The 21,404-nt window shown below is 42.4% G+C and overlaps 1 protein-coding gene across 1 annotated transcript in view; it reads left to right on the forward strand.

The window, feature by feature from the left end:
- Positions 1 to 21,404, forward strand: part of LOC121292358 (protein unc-79 homolog) — a 192,398-nt gene that overhangs the window by 152,995 nt on the left and 17,999 nt on the right. The window contains exons 41-46 of the mRNA XM_041214209.1: positions 4,359 to 4,469; positions 4,912 to 5,016; positions 7,243 to 7,320; positions 14,069 to 14,158; positions 19,558 to 19,733; positions 20,703 to 20,886. Of these exons, the coding sequence (XP_041070143.1) occupies positions 4,359 to 4,469; positions 4,912 to 5,016; positions 7,243 to 7,320; positions 14,069 to 14,158; positions 19,558 to 19,733; positions 20,703 to 20,886 (744 nt within the window). The remainder of the gene's footprint in view (positions 1 to 4,358; positions 4,470 to 4,911; positions 5,017 to 7,242; positions 7,321 to 14,068; positions 14,159 to 19,557; positions 19,734 to 20,702; positions 20,887 to 21,404) is intronic.

Consider the following 21,404-nt stretch of genomic DNA (forward strand, 5'->3'; position numbering starts at 1 on the left):
TTTCCTCTTTGTCTCATTGCTTAGTTGATAAACTGAACAGCAAGATCACTTACAGATCAGGAATCTGACACACTGACTTGCTTGCCCTGCTGTTGCTCTTTCCCAGAGCAAACTAATTATCACCACCACCCCCCCACCACCCGATTCCCTGGCTGATAAGGGTGGGTGAACAGAATAACACGGCTAAGGCAACAATGAAGTTAAAAGGATCCCAGCAGTTCGTTGTTCCAGTGGGAAGGAGCAAAGAGCTGAAGGATGAATGGAAGATGTAGATAGTCTGCCCCGTGCCCACATCGTGAGGGTGATGAGCAATGAGGGCAAGAACAGAAGCCCTCTTCCCTGAGGTCAGCCGACCTCACCAAGCAGGCATGACTTCAAGTCGCAAAGGCTGCTAGCAGTTACAGTGTGGTGCCAAATACAGCGTCAAAAAAGGTTAAGTAACCTCAGGAGGTCTGGCAAGGTGAGTGTCCTGCAACTCTCAGCCTTCACTCTCTCATTTCCCTAGCATTTACCTGCACAGCACCTCTCTAACCACTGCACTTTACTGTAACACATTCATTTTTCTTCAACCTCCTCCTCAAACCTCCGACCCAACAGACATCACTCACACTCACCCTCAAACTAGTGCAGTCACCCTCCTCAAATGTTTGCCTTCCACCCTCAGCAATCAGTTCAATTCTCACGCTCATAACTCTCTACCGTTTCATTGCAGAAGCGAGTCTATAACTCCAGGGAGAAGCAGAGAACTGGAGGATAGTGCTGCAGCTATGCCACTCTGACCACATTGGAGGAGGAAGCTTTGGAAGCTGGCATGGTGGCACCAGTACAGGCCATTGCAGATGAACAGATGGGGTGGCGCAGAGACCTGGTGACAGCATTAGGTATCACACTTTCACCTGGTACTTAACTGGTCACTCATTGGTGTCACAAATACTTTAAATGCCATGATCTGCACAATGCTAACTTGGAACCCAATCTCATCTACACTCAGCACTAACTCATGTATTTCATCTCCCAAAGGTACATTGATGGTGCTGGTAGAGGGATGAGTCTGGGGACTCCATAGAGGAAGAGCAGCAAACTGAGTATGCACCATCACATGACTCCTGTGCACCCTCCACCAGCTCAGATACCCACACGTCAGTGGATTCAAAATCACAGATAGTTGGCCCATGGTGAGCAGGGGCTGGTGCAGGAGACAGGGACAGCAGTGGAGGGTGCAGGACATTTCAAATTCTGCTCAGCTGCTCACAGACGTTGAGCCTCAGAAGTCATGCACTAAACTGATACCTGTTGATCAGCAATGAGAGATGTACATCTGTAAGAATTTCCAGAGACAATGCACAGCCTTGCAGAAAATGGTGGAGCCCAACATTAGAATGTGTGCCATGACATTTGCAGTGATGACCGCTCCCATTGAAAGGGTGGCCAACTTCATGGAGAGTTAGATGTGGCCATCTGCTGAGTACATGATGGCCACACCAATGGCCTGCACACTCTGGCAGCTAGTTTACACAACATCGATCAAAACTTTGCCTTGGTGGCTGAACACTGCACTCACAGGCAAATGCTCTCATGCTCTCAGCTACCAGGAGTACAGGTAGCATCTGAGAGGGAAAATAGAGAAAGAGCCCAAGGAGGTGGGAACTCTTCTTTGGGCACCCAGTTCATGCCCATTACACCACTGCTGCCAACCTTCCCCTCCCCCACCGCTGTCCAGCCTGACAGAGCCACACAAGCTGTGCCATTTCCCAATGACAGAGTCATCCTCTTACAGGCGCAGGTGGGGCAGTATTCGGCTGAACCCTCATGGGCTTCAAAACCTAGGGGGTGTCTGCCACAAGCATTTTATGGGTCAGAGCAGGGAAATGAACAGCCTGCCTCTAGCTCTGTTGAAGCAACAAGGGTAGCACAATGTATTAGTAACAGAAAACGTAGGAGGAAAAGGTCTTCATTTCACAAAGTGAGTCACTTGGTTGCTTCTTTACATGGTTACAGTTCTGTTGATGTTGTTCATTTAAATAAAAAAGTAAGTTTATGTGAACTAATCATTGTCATGGCCTCTATTTTGTTGGATTCCCCATTGACCCCTTTCACTTTCATTCCAGTGAATGGAATGAGCCATCTTCATTAAGAAGTAAAGCTGTGAATGTGCTGGTTGGCTGGGCATCTGTAGGGAGGAGATTTGATATTTGTGGTGGGTGCCTGGGTATGTGTGCACAGGGGTCAAGTGAAGTATGCCTGGATGATGTCTTCATGAGTTTCTTGAGCAGGAAGGTCTGTGGCTGTAGGCGCCAGTGGCACATCAGGATACTTCCTTTCCTCCACAAAGGATATCGGGTGATCTCCGACTTCCTCGGACACCAATGGTAGTCCTCTCTGCGGCACCATGTTCTGCAGGGCACAGCAGATCGCTACATTTCTGGAGACCCTTGCTGGGGCTTAATGAAGGCCTCCTCCAGATTGGTCAAGGCAGAGGAACCACATTTTGAGCATGCCAGTGACCTTCGTTACCATATGGATGCAGTCCATTAGTTCTGGACCTGTGGAATTCCTGTGAGGGAAGCAAAACTGACAGCCCTCTGGTTTTGACTGGCCTCATCTGCCTCGATGTCAATATATTTAGAAGCCTTTGCAAACAAGGCATTGGTGAGTTGGCTGATACACTATAAGATGCAGATTGAGAGGTCTTATTGATATCACAAGCAGATTTCTGGAAGAATTCAAATTTAGGGCCGTAGTCACCTGGACAACCATGGCAGTAGGTGGCCACCTGCTTCTCTTGGAAAGGGTCTTTTTCCAGAAGGCTGAAGATATCTATGACAGCCTGCCACAAGTGCCAGAGCCTTCTGAGGCACTGTTGTTCAGAGAGATTGAGGAAGTTGACCCTTGGCCTATAGACCCAGAATTGAGGGTATTGCCTCCTTTGAGATTCAGTCCTGTGACCATCTTGTCTGTTCAAGCAGCTGCATATGGCTGTGGAGAAGGCAGTTGGTGCTGCCGCTGGGGTTACTGCCCCTGCGGTTGCTGGGCCAGAGTTAGCAGCACCTCCTCCTCAGAAGTCTAAGAAGCTGCAAAATATATAACACCATGTTACAGGGATGTTTCACAGTCAGTAAGGTGAGATTATCCTCAGTCCTTGATAGTAGTTCCACAAAGTTGCTGTCCCCAATGAAATCAGTGATTTTAGACTGGAAGAACTGCTCCTGGCTGTACAAACCTTTCACTGTGGCTGATCACAGACTTGCTGATTTCACCCTTTGCATTCTTGTTATCAGGCCATTTTCAATCTGTGATAAGTTCCCTTTGCACAGTCACCTTCTCCAACCTGGTGAGTGGAAGGCACAGCATGGAACCCATGCGATGTTGGGAAAAGTTAAAAAATAGTTATAAAGATTCTTAATTGGTTTATAATCACCACAGTTACCCCCCCTGCCACCCCGACCCATTGGGGATCCCCGCTGGACTCAGATCCTGCCCCAGGGAAAACTGAACGAGACTGGGATGTCGTTGGGGTGCTGAGCCGACCTCATTTTAGAGGACATGCCCACCCCACACCCCACATGCACCAGAACCTGCCTCCACCTGGTTTAGGTTTTACTGTTGTTATATTCCATTCCAAAGCATTGACTTTAACATTTTTAAGGCACTAATTTTCCAATACTTGTTTCATATCGACATTCACTTTCTTTGCAGGCTACTCAACTGCCACATATCTTACTCTAACCGAGAGAGTGAAATGATCTCTGCCAGCACTGCTCTGAAGTAGTTGCTGGATGGTGCACAAGGCAACCTAGGAAAGCGTCTGCTTTGAATTCCCTTCACTGTGGGATAGTGCCTGGCCTATGTTTTGTCCCTCTTCACAGCAGCATGGCTGAGATTGAAAACTCAGTGTGTTGGGACATTGAAATGACAAGCCTGTCATTTCCCAGTATAATTTTTAACAAATCAGGTTGCTGCTTTTGGCAGATAATGATGTAAAACAGACCCAGACACGTCTGATATCTCTTTAAAAATCCTCGCTTATAAACAATGGCGCAAAGTTAGTGTTGGATTGATTGCTTCTAAGTGTTTACATGAGGGAAGCACTAATATGATTACAGTATGACTGAGGATTAAGTAGGCACATTTCTGTATTGGTTTCACAACAGGAAGTTTACTTCGTCACGCCTTCATACAAAATTAATCTGATATAAATGAAATGGGGCTCCATGCAAGCTATAAGATTCATTGTAACAATGGACTGATTTTAGTCTGTTGTAACTTTTGTTCGTTTTAGTAGGTTAGCTCATTGTATTTTGTTTCTTAAGTAACTTGGTGTCTTACTCCCCTTTTTCCCCCATTATCTTTGATTATAGAGCCTTTTGGAGCCATTTTCCAAATTACTGAGTTTTGTGATTCAGAATGGAGTCTTCAGCCTTGTGTACCTTGTTGAATTGTGTGGATTGTGTCACCGAGCATTCAATAAGGTAAAATTGGGCCACGCTTTTCATCTTCAATGAAGATCCTTGATTCTAAGTTTTCTTACACATATGGAGACCCTTCACTGATATGGGCAAATCATGGATACAGTTTAGCCAGTTAAGTTCCCTATTTACACACCATACAATGCAACTTTAAAAAGGGAATATCAGGTATGAATCTATTTCTCATTTTTAGTATAATTAACTGGCTAGGAGTATCTTATATCAAAGTACTGACCCATCACCTCCAAAAATGACTGCTATTCATTTTAATTGCTGAGTCTTTGACAAGTAAAATGCATCACCATATAAGACTTCCTGTGTTGACATAGAGTGGTAGATAGTGATGATGTGGTTTGTCATAGATGCTTCTCAAGCTGTTTGAAAGCAGTCACAGGTTCCATTGGGCCTCGTGGATTTCCTAGTGTTTTATGTTTGTATCTTCCAGGAGCGGGATAAATTCTACCTTTCAAGAAGTGTTATATTGGAATTGTTACAAGCACTGAAGTTAAAGTCTCCATTACCAGACACCAACCTATTGTTACTAGTGCAGGTAAAGCTTTGTTCAAATATTCTGTGTTAGGGTGCACTTCATTTATAAATAAATCGGTAAAAGTCCACTTTAAAACTCACTGAATAAACTGTCTTCAAATTTCCACACATGGTGACTGAACGAGCTTAGTTCCCGATAAATTTCTTGAAGGAATGTAATCAGAAATTATTTAATTTATATGTGTGGAACAGAGTTGATACAGATATGATGGAGGGATGTCTCACAAAGAAAATTATTCTGAATTATAAATATTTAAGCAAGTTTGTTCAGACGTTCTTCCAAAGTTAAGTAGTAGCACTGACATTGTTTTCAGTCCACAAGCGTTTTGCACACTTCAAGCAGAATAGATAAGGGAGAACCAATGGATGTGGTGTATTTGAATTTTCAGGAAGCTTTTGATAAAGTCCCACTTAAGAGGTTAATGTGTAAAATTAAAGCACATGGGATTGGGAATAATTTATTGGAATGGATTGAGAATTGGTTAACAGAAGGAAATGGAGAGTAGGCATAAATGAGCCTTTTTCAGAGTGGCCGGTGGTGACTAGTGGGGTACCGCAGGGATCAGTGCTTGTGCCCCAGCTACTCACAATATGTATCAATGACTTGGATGAGAGAACCAAATGTAATATTTCCAAGTTTGCTGACAACACAAAACTTGGTGGGAATGTGAGTGATGAGGAGGGTGTTAAGAGGCTTCAAGGCTAGTTAGACAGGTTGAGTGAGTGGGCAAGTACATGGCAGATGCAGTATAACATGGATAAGTGTGACGTTATCCACTTAGGTAGGAAAAACAGAATGGCAGAGTGTTATTTAAATGGTGATAGATTGGGAAATGTTGATGTAAAAAGGGACCTTGGTGTCCTTGTACATCAATCACTGAAAGCAAGCATGAAGGTGCAGCAAGCAGTTAAGAAGGCAAATGGTATGTTGGCCTTCATTGTGAGAAGACTTGAGTACAGGAGCAAGGATATCTTACTACAGCTGTCAGGGCCTTGGTGAGATACACCTAGAGTATTGTGTGCAGTTTTGGTCTCCTTACTTAAGAGAGGATATACTTGCTATAGAGCGAGTGCAGTGAATGTTCACCAGATTCCTGGGATGGCAGGATAGTCATATAAGGAGCGATTGGGCTGACTAGGCCTGTGTCCACTGGAGTTTAGCAGAATTAGAGGAGATCTCATTGAAAGATATAAAATTCTAACAAGGATGGACAAACTGGATACAGGGATAATATTTCCTCTGGCTGGGGGGGTCTAGAACAAGGGGGTCACAGTCTCAGGATACTGGGTAGAGCATTTAGGGCTGAGATGAAATGATTGGAAGGGGTAATGGGAATGGTGGGGGTAGCTCAAAAATTACAATGAGTTGGACAGAGTATTTGAGCAGATTAATAGTAAGTTAAATCTAATGCAGACAAGTGTAAGGGACTGATAGGAAGGAAAAACACACAACAAACATATGCCATGAATGATATTCAAATAGCTAAGAATGAAGTTGAAGAATACCTAAGAGTGTTAGTTGGCTCAATATTAAATATGTCTAATCAATGCAGAGCAACAATTAGCAAAGCCAGTAGAATGTTGCATTGTATAATCAAACCTACAATTCAGAAAAAGTCCCGATCAAACTGTGCAGAATTCTAGTAAAGCTACACATTGAGTGCGGTGTCTAGTTCTGGTCTCCAAGGCACAGGAGAGGTACCCAAGCACTAGAGCAGTGCAGTGAGGACTCACAAGGTGAATACCCAGTGATAAAGGTTTACATTGTGAGGAAAGGCTAGATATTTTCCTTTTCCCAACAGAAGGAATAGACTCCCATATAGAGTAGCAGAATTAAACTCCTGGAGCCATTTAAGAGACAATTGAATGCTGAAATGAGGGAAATTGTTATGATCTTCTGGATAAATGAATTAAAAAGTGCTGAATGGTCACCCTCATCCATAATTATCTTGTGATGTTTGAGAACCAGGAGGCCTAACACGCCACGGTCAAAATCACAGTGGATGTCATTCCTGGTTAAAGAAAAAGAAAATCAAGCAAAATTGCTGAAACCGCGGAGCAGTAATTTACCTGTTTTATGTCTAGAATGAGTAAGTGCCAACCTTGTACAGGAGTGATATATGTTTACTGACATTTGAAGGTTGCATTACAGAATAATGGGAATATGCTAATAAACAGTTTGAAGGCTGATGTGCAAACTACTGGATCTCTCTCTTGTTCTTACTAGTTTGTTTGTGCAGATGCTGGAACTAAAATAGCTGAATCAACAATTCTGCAGAAACACATGATTGCGTCAGTTCCTGGAGTAAGTATTAGACCCAGCCATAGCTTTCCTTCAAAATGTTGCAAAGAATTTTTATATATACATATAAGATATATAATATATGTTATATTAAATATTGAATAGAATACCTTGTTATGCAATTTCTGTCAATTTTTGAATTGCGTGCAACATCTTGCAATTTCCTACAATTTTGGATTTTCAGGCATCTGCTCCTCTGAAGAACATATTGTCATTCAATGAAACAATACAATTAACATTATGGTATAATTTGTGATTTTGCTAATGGGCACTTTCTACTTTCCTCACCGATGTTATTTAATTGGGAGTAAACACTAATGGTGGTGAAATAGAAGTGAGTGCAAAATCACATTAATTTTGTGTCAGCATAATTAACAGTGATCCGTGAGTTGTGCTTGTAATTGCTGACATTGAAGAATGACTAGTTATTTTTGCAGAGGTTGACTGCCTTCTTTGTTGCTATTTTGATCCCTCTCAATTATCCATTCACAGTGCCCAATGCAAGTTGATGATGAGACTGCTCCTCTGAGTCAGTGTTATTCTGTAGGACTCAGGCAGTGTGAATGACTTAAAAAGTCCTGGATAATGAAATATGTATTTTAACTTTTTTCTCCTACGCACAGTTTTTTGCTTTATCAAATTAAAAAAAAATTCCATCAATTAATATAAGAACTCCTATGAATCTGGTCTTATTCAAAACCTGACCTTGAATGTGGCAATACAGCACATCAGTTAAGAACTATTGAGGAAGGCTTCTGTTTCCATTTCATTATATCTTCCAGTTTCCCATATCACTCATCAGCCGGGATTTAATGAGGCACCACAGTCCTCAACTCCACCAGCTAAAATGTCAGAGGGGTAGCCTGCGCATGATCCCGACGGCTGCCCCAAATCCATTTAAAGCCGGTGGCAGCATTAAGTGGCTGGAGGGAGAATTTCTTTCCCCTCTCTTGGCCAGAGTCCAACCTTAGAGAGCTACCGGCCACTGCTGGGACTACAGGCTGTCCCACCACGCCGAGGAGTTTGGACTGACAGGTAAGTCTGGGGGCTCATCAGGGCCAGGCTAGCATGCCCTGATTGGGGGGCCAGGGTGGTAGAGCAGGACCAGGTTCTAGAGGCCTAGGGATGAGGGTTAAAGAGAGGGATGACCTTGTGGTTGGGGGGGCGGGGTGCAAATGCGCCTGCCAAAGATGTTTGCCTTGCCTGGTGCCAGCCCGCCAGCCGAAGCTGCAGGGCTTCCTGACTGACATGGCCTCAATTAGCCCAAGGATGGGTGGGCCACCCGATAGCTCCCTTGTTTAATTACATTGATGGCAGGAGCGAGTGGGCAGGCGATTTTACATGCCCCTCCGCCTTCAAACCCTCCGATGGGGGAGCATATAATCCAGCCCATCATTTCACAACTGGGAGGGTAATTCTTCCCAAATATTTGACAAATTCACAGTGTACCTGATCTATAGAAGGTAAAAGAGAGATTCACACAGTTGACTTTTTTCCCCCTCCTTTCATCATGTAGGAAAGTGTCTCATATTTACTTTGTGTCTCCCCCCCACCCCATTCTAATGACAAGTTGATATTATTAGGAAACCAATATAGGGAAAGGGCCACTTTAAAGTATGCCAGTGCTGCAACACGATGTTGTCTTTATACTCAGTATTGCAGAAAATGTAGCTTTTTTTAACCAGATGTATAGATCTATATTAGATACATTATAAGGCTTCAAATATTGTATTGGATTCACAGACTTTGCAGTACTTTATATATTGCTGTAATTAGATACTGCAATATGTAGTTTATGGTAAAAAGAAGGACAACTTTTACCAATTTGATGACCATCCCCACCTAATTTTCCCCATTGTGGTAAGTAACAGAAGAAAGCATTTAATCGATGTGGTAATCCAAGGTACAATACACCTTGAAGAGAATGTGAACAGATTGACCACGTGACTGTATTACCCAATTGCTGTGTAGCGTGGGCTACAATGTTAATCAGTAGTTTAGAATAGGGCCTGGTTTGAGAAGCACACATGTGTTGGTGGACTATTACTTGTGTTAATAAACAGCATGTGCTTCATCTTACACTGGTCTCTCCGTCTGCAGTATCTTGTTTACCAGGTCAGTCACTAGAAGATAGGCGTTCAACAGTGTTTGCTGAGCAAAGCAAACCAACAGAGAAGGAACTTAACAATCTGGTTCATGTACCAGGGATAATTCCACACCTGCACTCACAGGAAATCGGTGCTACTATGTTGCATTGCTATTGCTGGTATTTTCCCCCTTTCTGGTGCAGATCCCTGTTGAGAGCATGGGATGGCAGAATCACCCTCTCTATATTAGCTCCAGGTAGAACTGTTGGAAGGTCTGGCACCACAGTTACTTCTCCCTGTTAAATCAAGATCAAGACTATTTGGGAACCTGTTTTATTATTTAAAAATACACTTGTATGGTATGGTATTATGCCTGTTGTTGAATTTAACTTTGAAGCCACAATCTCTACCATTCAACTGATTTGGGGAATCAATTTAAAAATTAAGTCTTAAACCCTTTAAAATTATAATGATACATATAATGATGACTCATGTATATTTTATTTGTAGAAACTAGATTATGATCATTGCAATAAGAACACTTAAAGAGAAATAAAGCATGTGTTGAAATCTGCACAAGTTTATTCCAATTAAAGGATCAGTCACAACAATCAGTCAAAATCAGTCACAACAATTTACCTAGTTACCTCCTTAGCTGATACATCTTGTTACGTGTGCTTTAGATTAAGTGCTTGATGTCAATGGAATAATTGTTTGAGAAATATACTCTAGATTTATCATCACACTTGAATATCTTGACATTTTGGATAAGGCTGTATAACTCACCTGCTGACAGCCACTGGCATGCAATCTTAAATCACTGCCGACTCATCTAAAAAACATGTACAGTTTTAGCATGAGGGCTGCCAATTTTTCCTTAGCACTTTGTCAACATAAGTGACATGGCTGGCCTTTTGAAAAACTGCAGCAGCTGGTGAGCTTCAAAGAAAAAAGTTAAATTAACACTTGCATACAAACCTGAAATGAAGACGTAACAAAAACAGATATGTTTTAGAAGTTAATAAATGATCTATAGATCTGTGTATAGTTTTGCATTATGGATGGTAGATATTAAATTGACATTACTGTAATCATTCTATCTAGAATTTTCATGTGTAAGATATGAGATAGATTGTGTGAATATAATATGATACTATAGATAAAAACTCTAAAAGTAATTATCGCAAACTTTTTATAAAAGCGAAGCAACATTGTAAGACCTTGGTGCCTCAGACAATATTGTTTGTCACAGATTCAGATTAAAATATAAATAATAAGAGACAAAAGAGTGAGCTATAGTCGATCAGCTGTTGTTTATAATATAAATGGTCTGGTCAGTTGGGCAGAAAATTGGAAACTGGAGTTCAATCTAGAGAAGTGTGACATAATGCATTTTGGAAGGTGCAACAAGGGAACAGAACATAGGAGGACACTGAGTAATATGGAGGAATAGAGGGACCTAGGAGTGTATGCCTACAGATGCTTAAACGTAGCAGGACAAGTTGATAAGCTAGTTATGAAAGCGTATGGCATGCTTTTCTTTTTCAGCCAAGGCACAGAATATAAGACCAGCAAGATTATGCTAGAACTGTATACAAAGCTCCTTAGACCACAGCTTGACCACAGTCCATACAGTTCTGGTCACCACATTACAGGAAAGATGTGATTGCATTGCAGAGGGTGAAGAGATTTACGAGGATTTTGCCAGGATTGGAAAATTTTAGCTATGAGGAAAGATTGGATCGGCTCGGGTTGTTTTCCTTGGAACAGGGGAGGCTGAGAGGTGACTTTAAAAAAAATTGAGGGGCCTAGATAGAGTAAATAGCGATGTCCTGTTTATGTTAACAGAGGGAAGCAAAAACCAGGGGGCATACATTTGAAGTAATTGGTGGAAGGATTAGAGGGGAGAAGAGAGAAGATTTTTTTACCCAGAGGGCAGCAGGAACCCTGAAACTCACTGCCTGAAAGGATGGCAGAGCAGAAGCTTTCACCATATTTCCAAAGCACTAAGAATACTTCTATTTGAAGAGCCATGACCTGCAGAACTATGAACTGAGTGCAGGAAGGTGGGATTAGGCTGGTTAGCTCTTCGCTGACCAGCTTGGACACAATGGGCCCAGCAGCTTCCTACTCTGTCATAAATTTTCTATAATTGTATGATTCTATTCTGTGCAAACATTTAGACTTGTACAGTCAATTTCATTTCGTTTCTGGGGATTTTTTTCCACTGGAAACAATTGTCATGATTGAAAAGATGACAATAGCAGATTCAGTGTTCAACAACATATTTTAAACTGAACTGCTATTATCCAATGTGACTTGCACCTGTGCATATGTTGTATCTCTGGATTTGCACTACAATTGTACTCAATTTATTTCGCTGGATTTTACTGGCAGTAGTGTGTCCCATATTTGAATCATATAGTCAACTAACCCATTTTTCAACAGTTTACTTTTACATATTACTTACCTTGAAATAAGACTCTTGCATAAATGGTTTGGATATTTTAATATATGAAACTTCTATATTCAAGTATTGTTTATTGAACCAGTCTGTGTATTTTGTTGGAAAGTACCACCTTTTTCTGAGTAAAAGCTTCATTTCTGTTGGTGCCTGGGAGAGAAGAGGTTAGACAGTAAGGGAAGGTTACAGAATTTGTGGAAATAACATTCCTGATATTAATACTTTGACAGAAAAATAATATTTTACGAAATGGTACATTTTGCTCTGTGGTTTTCTATATTAAAAATGTACTGTAAACTAATTAAAAGGTATACTTGGGCATACTACAAGGTTTTAACTGCCTAAGTCACAAGTGCAGAGCTTGAGCAGTTTACCTAACCAACATAAAATTCAGACTGTATTACAGACTGTAACATGATGGCAGATGGTTTAATCTAGATAGCGATGGCTCTTTATGTTATATTGCCATCTTTGTTCATTATAAATATCAGGGAAAATGCATAATGCTGAATTACTGAACTATATTTATTGTATTAAATAGTATAATAGCAATTTATAATTAATATGAATTTTGTAATGTATTTATCGAAAAAATTCAGTTTATTAAATGAAGAAAACTAGTTTCTTAAAATGATAATAGTCATTGTGTTTTATCTTGTGCTAAATTGCTGCAATGATTTTCGACTTAGTATCTCTAAAGATTTGGTTTCCATTCAGAAATCATGGTTTTAATCCCTAACTTTGACTGAAACCTGAGCCTTGTTGTCCTTTATTACTGACATTCTTAACTTGGCAGCTGAGGAGTAGCTTGTTGCAAGCCTGTCCTGCTGGATATATCAATCTGTCAGCTGGTGTGTAATGACCTTGGTGATTGGCATGGAGAATTCTATTGTAAATGTTCCCACTTCAAGTTGAAAGAGGCTGTTGTGCCCTTGTAGCACTGTATGAAGGAGTAGAAAGAAAACAACATGCAAATATGGCATCTTTTTTGACATGCCATAGCACTTCACAGCAAATGAGCTACAGTCACTGTTGTAATGTAAGCAAACGTGACAGCTAATTTGTACACAGCAAGGTTCCACAAACAGCCAAGATATAAATAGCTTAATAATGTGTTTTATTGCTGCTGATCCAGGGATAAACATTGTCCAAGGCACCAGGAGTACTCCCCTGCTCTTTCCTGAATAGTGTCAAGGGATATTTTGCAGCCACCTAAAAGGGCAGATGGGGCAGAATTTTGCCATCGGGGAGCAGGGTGTAAAATGATGCGGGATGATGTCTGGTGTAACCCCCGACGTCATCCCACCCCATTTAAATTTCCAGGAAGGCAAAGGCGCAGCAAATTCAGCTGCGGGCCCGCCGACCTGTTTATGGTCAATTGAGGCCATTGACGGGATCATTTATACAATTAAAGGACCTGCCCATCCAACCTTAAGGTTGAGGCCTGGTGGCAAATAGAAAAAACATGAAACCTCATCCCATCTCATTGGACATTGTGACATGAGGGGGACATGTTAGGGAATTTTTTTTTCTACTTTTAATCTTTTTCAAAGTGGAATCAATCTCCCTGAGGCAGCATTTAGCCTCAGGGAAATGTACACTCTTTCATGCGCATGCGTAAAAGAGCGCACTCTTGCTTTTGGGGAATCCCCTCCTGCCTGCACAGGAAGTGCATAACGTTTCCCGCTGGACGTCACGCTGGGTGGGCCTTAACTGGCCTGTCCACGTAAAATGGCGGCGGGGCCCGCTTCTCTGGCGGGGATTTGCTCCCCGCCCGCCGGAGATTGGGTCAGGCCCACCTGCCCGAAAGGCAGAAAATTCTGCCCCATGGGGTGTCAGTTTAACATCCACTGTGAAAGATAGCACCTCTGACAGTGCAGCTCTCTCCCCAAACTGTTAAATATTTACTTAGAAAATTGTATTTTGAGTTTAAGAAGTGTTTTTCAGCATATATAGAATATCACAGATCACAGATTATTGGTATATATTCTCTATTTGCAAACAGTAACCTATATCACATTTGTCTTGGTAATTGTTTGATTTGAACAAGCTTGTTACAGCTTGAAAAAATGTAAAATGAAACTGAAACTTAATCAATAAATTAATTAACATAGGCACCACAGAAACATCGATCTGACAATATGAAATAAACTCTTCATGTACCCTTTGTTGATGTTTTTCTCTTTATTAACCCTTACAGTACACAACTGCAGCAATGGAGTGCATGAGGCAGTATGTAAGTGAACTGCTGGACTTTATAGCTGATATGCACACGCTGACCAAATTGAAGGTACGTGTATGCTAAAAATTCTGTTTCAGCTCCAGTGTTTCTGAGGCTGCATCACAATGCATTAGGAATGGGTTGGAAAATTAGGCCACTTAACCTAATGTGTCTGAACATTGGGCTTCACAGGATGCAATGCATGAGAGGATGCAATACAGACATACTTGGATGCTACCTGATATGGAGAAATACAAATAAGAAAAAATATTTGAGAAATTGAGTCCTTTTTGTTAGATTCTGTGTCAATATGATAGAAGTCTTTAAAAATATGAGAAGATGGAGCAGGGTAGATAGAAGCAGACTGTTTTCAGCAGTTGAGGGGCCATAGATACGAGAGTAAATGTTAGCTATTATGAGTTAAGATTGGACAGGTTGGGCCTGTATCCATTGGAGTTGAGAAGAATGAGAGGTGATCTTATTGAAATATATAAGATCCTGAGGGGACTTGACCGTGTGGATACTGAAAGAATGTTTCCTATGTGGGAGAAACACTGGAGCTGAACTTGAGGGGACAGTTTAAAAATAAAGGGTATGCCATTTAAGATGGAGATGAGAAGATTTTTTTCTCTCAGAGGGTCATTGGTGTGTAGAATTCTCTTCCCCAGAGAGCAGTGGAGACTGGGTCACTGGGTCATTGAATATTTTTAAGGCTGAGTTAGATAGATGCTTGATGACAAGGGAGTCAAATCATATAGGGGGTTGAAAGCAAAGTAGAGTTGAGGCCACAATCAGATCAGCCATGACCTTATCAAATAGTGAAGCAGGCTTGAGGGGCTGAATGGCCTACTCTTGCTCCTAATTCATATGTTTATACCTAGAACACAGAGAAATTGGTGACTTCTTTATTCAGAGAGTTGTGAGTTTGTTGAATTCCCTTCTAGCATTATTGCGCAGAAATGATGTCAACATGTAAGATTAGACTGTGGATTGGTGGATGAAGGAAAGCTTACATGGAGGGTAAATATTGACATAGACTGGGTGGGTCAATAGCTCAATTCCCACGTTAAATTTACATTTATTTCTGTGTATAATTGTGTTGAGTCTAATGATCAAAAATGTGACCTGGGGGTGGAGAAAATTATGCTGCGTTACTGATAAACTGGAGCTGATGTGGAAATCTGACCATCATTCAAATTAGCTCCAGCTGCATGTCCTTATTTCAGGAATGGCTCTGTCAAAGTACATAACTCTTCTGTATAAAATAGGCTTATTGCCTCCTTGAAGACTCTTAAGAACTGGGTGCCTCAAGTGCGCTTCTTAAAGGCACAGAAAATAAGCTCTTCTTTTGCATTTGCTAGCCCCGATTAAAGCTGAAAAGGCAGGAGTTTATTTTCACTGACTATGCTAAACAAATGAATTAACTCCTTTGAATATGATCTATAACATAAACATGCTTAACTTAGCAATTAATGAGCAAGAATTCAGTAGGGTTCATTTGCAGGAGCAGGGATTGTGATGTGTGTTTATCCAGAAGATCGCCTTGCTGCTGACTGGCTGCATGTTCAGCGGGGTGGCCCAGGGGTGTGCGTGGCTAACACAAATCACAGTTAGCCTGCACTTCTTAAAGGGCCACAGCAGCTGGTGGAATTGTTTTCCATTCACAGACAGAATAAGACTGCCAATGAAGCAGCAGATCAGAGAGGTGGGCTCTCCGGTTCTCTGATAGATGCGGTCCTGGAGGCCTTAGTCCAGGCGGTGGAAAAGAGGAGAAAGATCGAGTTTGTGCATGGAGCCAAGGGGGCCAGCAAGGCACAAACTTTGAAGTGAAGGGGAGGATGTAGCCACGGAGGTCAATTCAAGGAATCTGGCTCTAAGGACCTGGCTGCAGTGCAGCAAAATGTTTAATCACATCACATAGATGATCACGGTCAGGGAAGGCCTCTTTAAATGCCATATCCTCACCACCCTCGCCACCAACCTCACATACTTCTCAATGCACCATGCCCCCATCACTCACCAATCAGCAATCAGGACTCGTGCCTAACAGTCAGATGCTCTACCTCACCCTCACACACTTACAAATGTTGCCAGTCTCACACCCACCCCTTGCGGCTTACACATAGTTCTGGCTATTCAGCTATGACAGACACATCACCAAAATACATTACAAAACACTGACTAACATTCTGCCGTCTTGTGGGACAAGGTTGCATACAACAGGAGGGAGCAGCAGAGAACTGGTCAGCGATAGACACCCCTGCATCTCCTGAGCCCCTTGGAGGTGACGGTGCTGTGAGTTATTGAGCTTGCAGTGACTCAGTCCATTGCAAATGGTATCACTGCGAATATTCGAGATGATGGCGTGTTCTTGCCTTAAGCATCTTCTCCAACCCCACCACACCCTCATCCTTTTATTTGGCATGAAGTGCAAGCCACAGAGGTTACTTTCCACCCAACCCCTTCCCTCAGCCCAATCCTTCCCTTCTGTATTTCTGAAGGGCAGGAGCAAGAGCAAACATCTGAGGAAGAAGCATTGTCACTTGACCCAGCACCTGTGCCCTGCTGCTCAGCTATTGGCACTGTGCATACTTTAGAGGTTAGTATAGAGTTGGGATCAGCATGTGGTGAGTCAGAGGGCAGGAATGAGCTGCAGCCAGGCCAGGGGGAAAGCAGAGAACTTAGATGAGGAGTTCAGTTGGGTGGCGTACAGGAAAGCACTGATGGAAATGCACATCAAGATGTTTGGTTCATCAGCAAGCCTGCCAGAAAGCCTGTTGTCACTGTCAAGGAGCTTGTTGCCCAATCTTTCCAGCATGGAAGTGGTGGCCAACTCCATGACAGTACTTGCAGACCCAGCTGTCATGCAATATCTGGTGGCTGATGACTCAGCTTCCATTGCAGCACAAGCAGAAGCCACACAACATCTCAGTGCTGCAGTGCATGCTCAGACTAAGGCCATGAGATCCATACTTGTTCCTGTGCAAGCCCAGCTTGGTACCATGCAGGCTCAGATTGCTGTCACTTGCCTGTATCTGCCTGGCTCCCTCAGCAGTCCAACACTCTGCACTTCAGCAAATTACTAGGATTTCTGAGGCACCTCCCCAGGAGAGTGCTCGTGGCTCTGGACATGAACATGCTGTCCTCTCTCAGGAGGACAGCATTCATGCTTCTGCCTTTATCACTCCGCCAGCACTCTTGCTGTGGCATGTCAGTTGGTCAGCCCAGGCTGCTGCTACCTGTCCTGAGGTGGTGCAGTTTGAAGCCAGGTTTTCTAGGAGCAGATATGCTCAAGGTATGCCCCCCAAGACCAACCGCAGTTTCCTGCATTCATAGTTTTCAGCCTTCGCCAATCATGTTGCAGCCTGTGGCTTAACTCTGCTTAGCAGCAGCTTAGGGCAGGCAAAGAAACCCACAAGACAGGCACTAAGGAAATGCATAAGGCTGAACAGTTCAGTTTTGTGCGTATTTGAAATGCTGTTGGATAAAGTTATGGAATGGATTTTTGTGGTGTCTGTTGTTTCAGGATTTTGGCTATGAGGAATCTGTGATGGTTCATTACATAGGGATAAAGAGGTGGTGAGTTATGAGGTACAGTTATATGGGTTTGAGTGTTTCGGGGAAATGGAGACTGTTTAGCTGCTTACTGATGGCCTGTCTGGAGTGATGGCATCTCAGATGCCTTCTCTCTTCCTCTTCCTGCCCCTCCTCCTCTTCCTCCTCCCAAGGACCTAATGAAGATCTTGTATCAAAGGCACTGCCCTCATGAGAGCTGAAGCAGACCATCATGAGTTTGGAGATTGGCTGTGACGAGCACTTGAGGGCTCCTGCTGAGGGGTTCTGGTGTAGAAACTGGTGTTATACAACACTGATGTTCCTGGTGGCAGCATAGTTCTCATATCAACACTGCCGATGCATGGTCAGGTGGCGGAGGGGTGTCATGAACCATGCGTAAGAGCATGTAGTCCTTGTCGCTAAGCAACCTTCATCTAGCTCTTGGTGGTAGCTCGAATATGGTGGATACAGCTGACTCGTGCAGGCTAAAGGCATCATGACTGCTCCCAGGACAACGGGCATTCATCATCATGGTGCTCTGTGCATGGCTGTACAGCATGTTCAGGGAGCAGTATCCTTTGAAGTTGAGTTACATGTCTCTGTTAATGTGTGGCACTCGCAGAGCCACATGCACACGGTCGATGTCAACTCTGCATCATTGGGAATCCAGCTACCCTGCCAAAGCCATGTACCCCTTCTCCTGTTTCTCTCTGGTTAGAGAGAAGACTGTGAAGTCCCCTTCTTCTTGTGCAGGCAGCCCCTGTGACTTCGCTAATGCAACATTGCACGACAAACTGTGAAATGCTTGCGATTTCATCAGCTCCAGCCTGAAAGATCTGCTTTTGTAGAAACTGAGGATGATCTTTACAACCATTGACAGCACCATCCTTATTCTGCTCTCTGCTGCAGGTCTGATTGGAGGAAGTGGCACATTTCAGCAACTATCTCCTTGGTTAACTGTAGCTGCCTCAGACACTGCACCTGGCTGAAGAAGAGGCAGGAAAACTGCCCAATGAATACTCTAGGAAGGTACGCTTTTCTGTTGAGAGCATTCTCCTCCTCCCTGTCATGCTGCTGCTCAAGAGGGACTGCAACTATAGCCCCCATGAGTGACGGCTGCCTTTCTGTTTATGGGCCTTCAGGCTTCACTAAACTCCTTGGAAAAGTCCTGCACCTCTCACTTCTGACTCCAACAACTTTTCAGAACTCCTCCAACAGCACAGTACCCAGCACTTCCACTTACTCTGCAGCAGCGTAACAAAGTCAGAAGGACCTCACCCAAAAGTTCTATGCAGGTACCTTTAAAAGGCGCTAGTTGGGGGCAGGACTGTTTCCTCATGTAGCTGAAAGCACGTTCAGTGGAGAGCGCATAAGCGTTAACAGGATCTACGATATCCAAAATGGCAGGTCGAGCACCAAATCAGCACTAGATGCTGAGTGATGTAATGATCTGCCCACTCTGCATGCTTCTAGCTACAAGCATGGTGGCTGGAAGCAGGTTGGCTGCCATTTTCTGGACTGCAGGCTCTAGCATGGTTGACACCAGTGATCCTACAGAGCCAAACTTTGCAGTCTAATGTCTTTGATACGTCAGGATGGGGGAGAATTGAGTGTGTGTGGAATGGCCAGTTTAACCATTGTGGGAAGTGTTTGACTGTGGTATATATACATATATATATACCCACACTGTATGAAATCATTGCAAAAGCAGACCGTTCAGTCCCAGGCATTACGGGTGAGCCACAAGACCATAAACAGAATTTTAGGGAAAATGAATTCTGGCTGATTCCCCGCCAAGTATCCACCCATTTGAACAACCCCCCACTACCCCATAGTCCAGGAGCATTGAGAACAGTAACAGCATGTTTAATTATTTGCGATCTAATGTAAGTTACAAAATCTTTGCTTTCCAGGGTCACATGAAGACTTGTTCTCAACCTTTGCATGAAGATACATTTGGCGGGCACCTTAAAGTAGGATTAGCACAGATAGCAGCAATGGAAATTGCCAGAGGAAATCATCGTGATAATAAAGCTGTCGTTCGCTACTTACCATGGCTGTATCATCCTCCCTCTGCCATGCAACAAGGGTAACGTGGTGAACTGTGGTACTATGTTGTCATACAAATGTATACTTTGTTTCTAGAAACCAAAGCTATCACTTCCTACAAGTAAAATAATGTAGTTCATTGCATTTTGCACTGTGTTACCACAATGTTCTAAACATTACATTGTCCTGGAATTTGCAATCAGATTGAAGGGACAGCGCTTGCTGTTGCCCTCGAGAAAAGCTGGCCACAAAGACTTAGTGGGCTGGAGAGTATCAAATTCCTATATTCTGACATGACTTTGAATCTAACGCCATCTATAGGGGATGTGTGGCACCCAGCATTAGGCAGGCTGCTCAGACAATCAGATTGAACAATTATCACCAACAGCAAGCCAGAATGTAAAAAGCACGTATTTTAACCACTTTTTAATCATTTTGTAGGAAGCCAAAACAAAAAAGATGGGTACATCCACATGGGATCAAGATGAAAATATAAAAACAAACTTTAAAATAATAAATTAAAAGATATATTTTCAGGGCCAGTGAAGTTATTCAGCAGTTTTTATGATAAAGTGTGCAGTTACTCCTGTTTGAACAAGGCTTAACATTTTCAATAGTTTTTAGAGTTGGAGTTCAGACTATATCACTAATTTTGTTACTGTTGATTGCATCTGTGATGACTGCAATAGTACACCCTGCACCCTGTTGAGAAAGTAGGGCAGCAACTTGCAGGTTTCCACATTTAACTGTGCATTTGCAGATGCCAGAAATTCACATTGTAATAATGGTAAATGCTGACAGTTTCACCATCATTCCAATTGCAAATTCTGGCCCATTATGTTGATTCAGATTTTGTTAAACACGCAGTGAAATTAACATTTAAGGAAACAAGTAACAAAATCAAGAAAGACATATGAAAAGCAAACAGTGAATTTATTAATAAATATCAATCAGTCTATGAATGCCTAATTGTATTTTTTTTCTTTTTCTCCTCCACCAAACGTTATAGTCCAAAAGAATTTATTGAGTGCGTTTCCCATGTTCGTCTTTTGTCATGGCTGCTACTGGGGTCTCTTACACATAGTATTGTGTGTTCAGGATCCACTTCATGCATGCCTATTCCCTTGGATGCTGGTCCACATATTGCAGATCATCTTATAGTTATCTTGATTGGATTTCCTGAACAATCCAAGGTAATGTGAACACTTCACAAATTAGAATCTGAACCCTGAGAATCTAGAGAATGCCATTCAATGGTTACTAAACTGCAAGCTCTGTATTATATGACTGCGTGAAAACCTAACATCTGGAATTCACACAAGAGTCCTCCTGATCTATTGCTGAAACCCCTAAGAGAAACAGTATGAATGGCTAAAAGTGTCCATTTCATTTCCCCAGGGTTTTTGCTGATCTCCTGTTGAATACATGATCGGAGATTGGGAGGACCTGTAAAAGATTTCCTTCCAAGCAGCTAGATCGAACCACCCCGTTGTATCTACAACCTAGTTATCTGTGAAGTGCTGTATAAATGATGATAAAGTTCTGAGGTTCAGGAGCACACTGCCCCATAGTGTGTTTGTATCTATAAATATACATATACTTTTGAACATTCCATGAAGTGATTTTATTTTGTTTTAGGTTTTTTTTTGTGTGCCCAAGAGCTCTGAATGTTTGTTATGCACCACCTTCATAATGAGCTAAATATTTAGGA

This window comes from Carcharodon carcharias, chromosome 20 (genome assembly GCF_017639515.1).
Source record: "Carcharodon carcharias isolate sCarCar2 chromosome 20, sCarCar2.pri, whole genome shotgun sequence".
In the NCBI taxonomy this organism is placed as follows: domain Eukaryota; kingdom Metazoa; phylum Chordata; class Chondrichthyes; order Lamniformes; family Lamnidae; genus Carcharodon; species Carcharodon carcharias.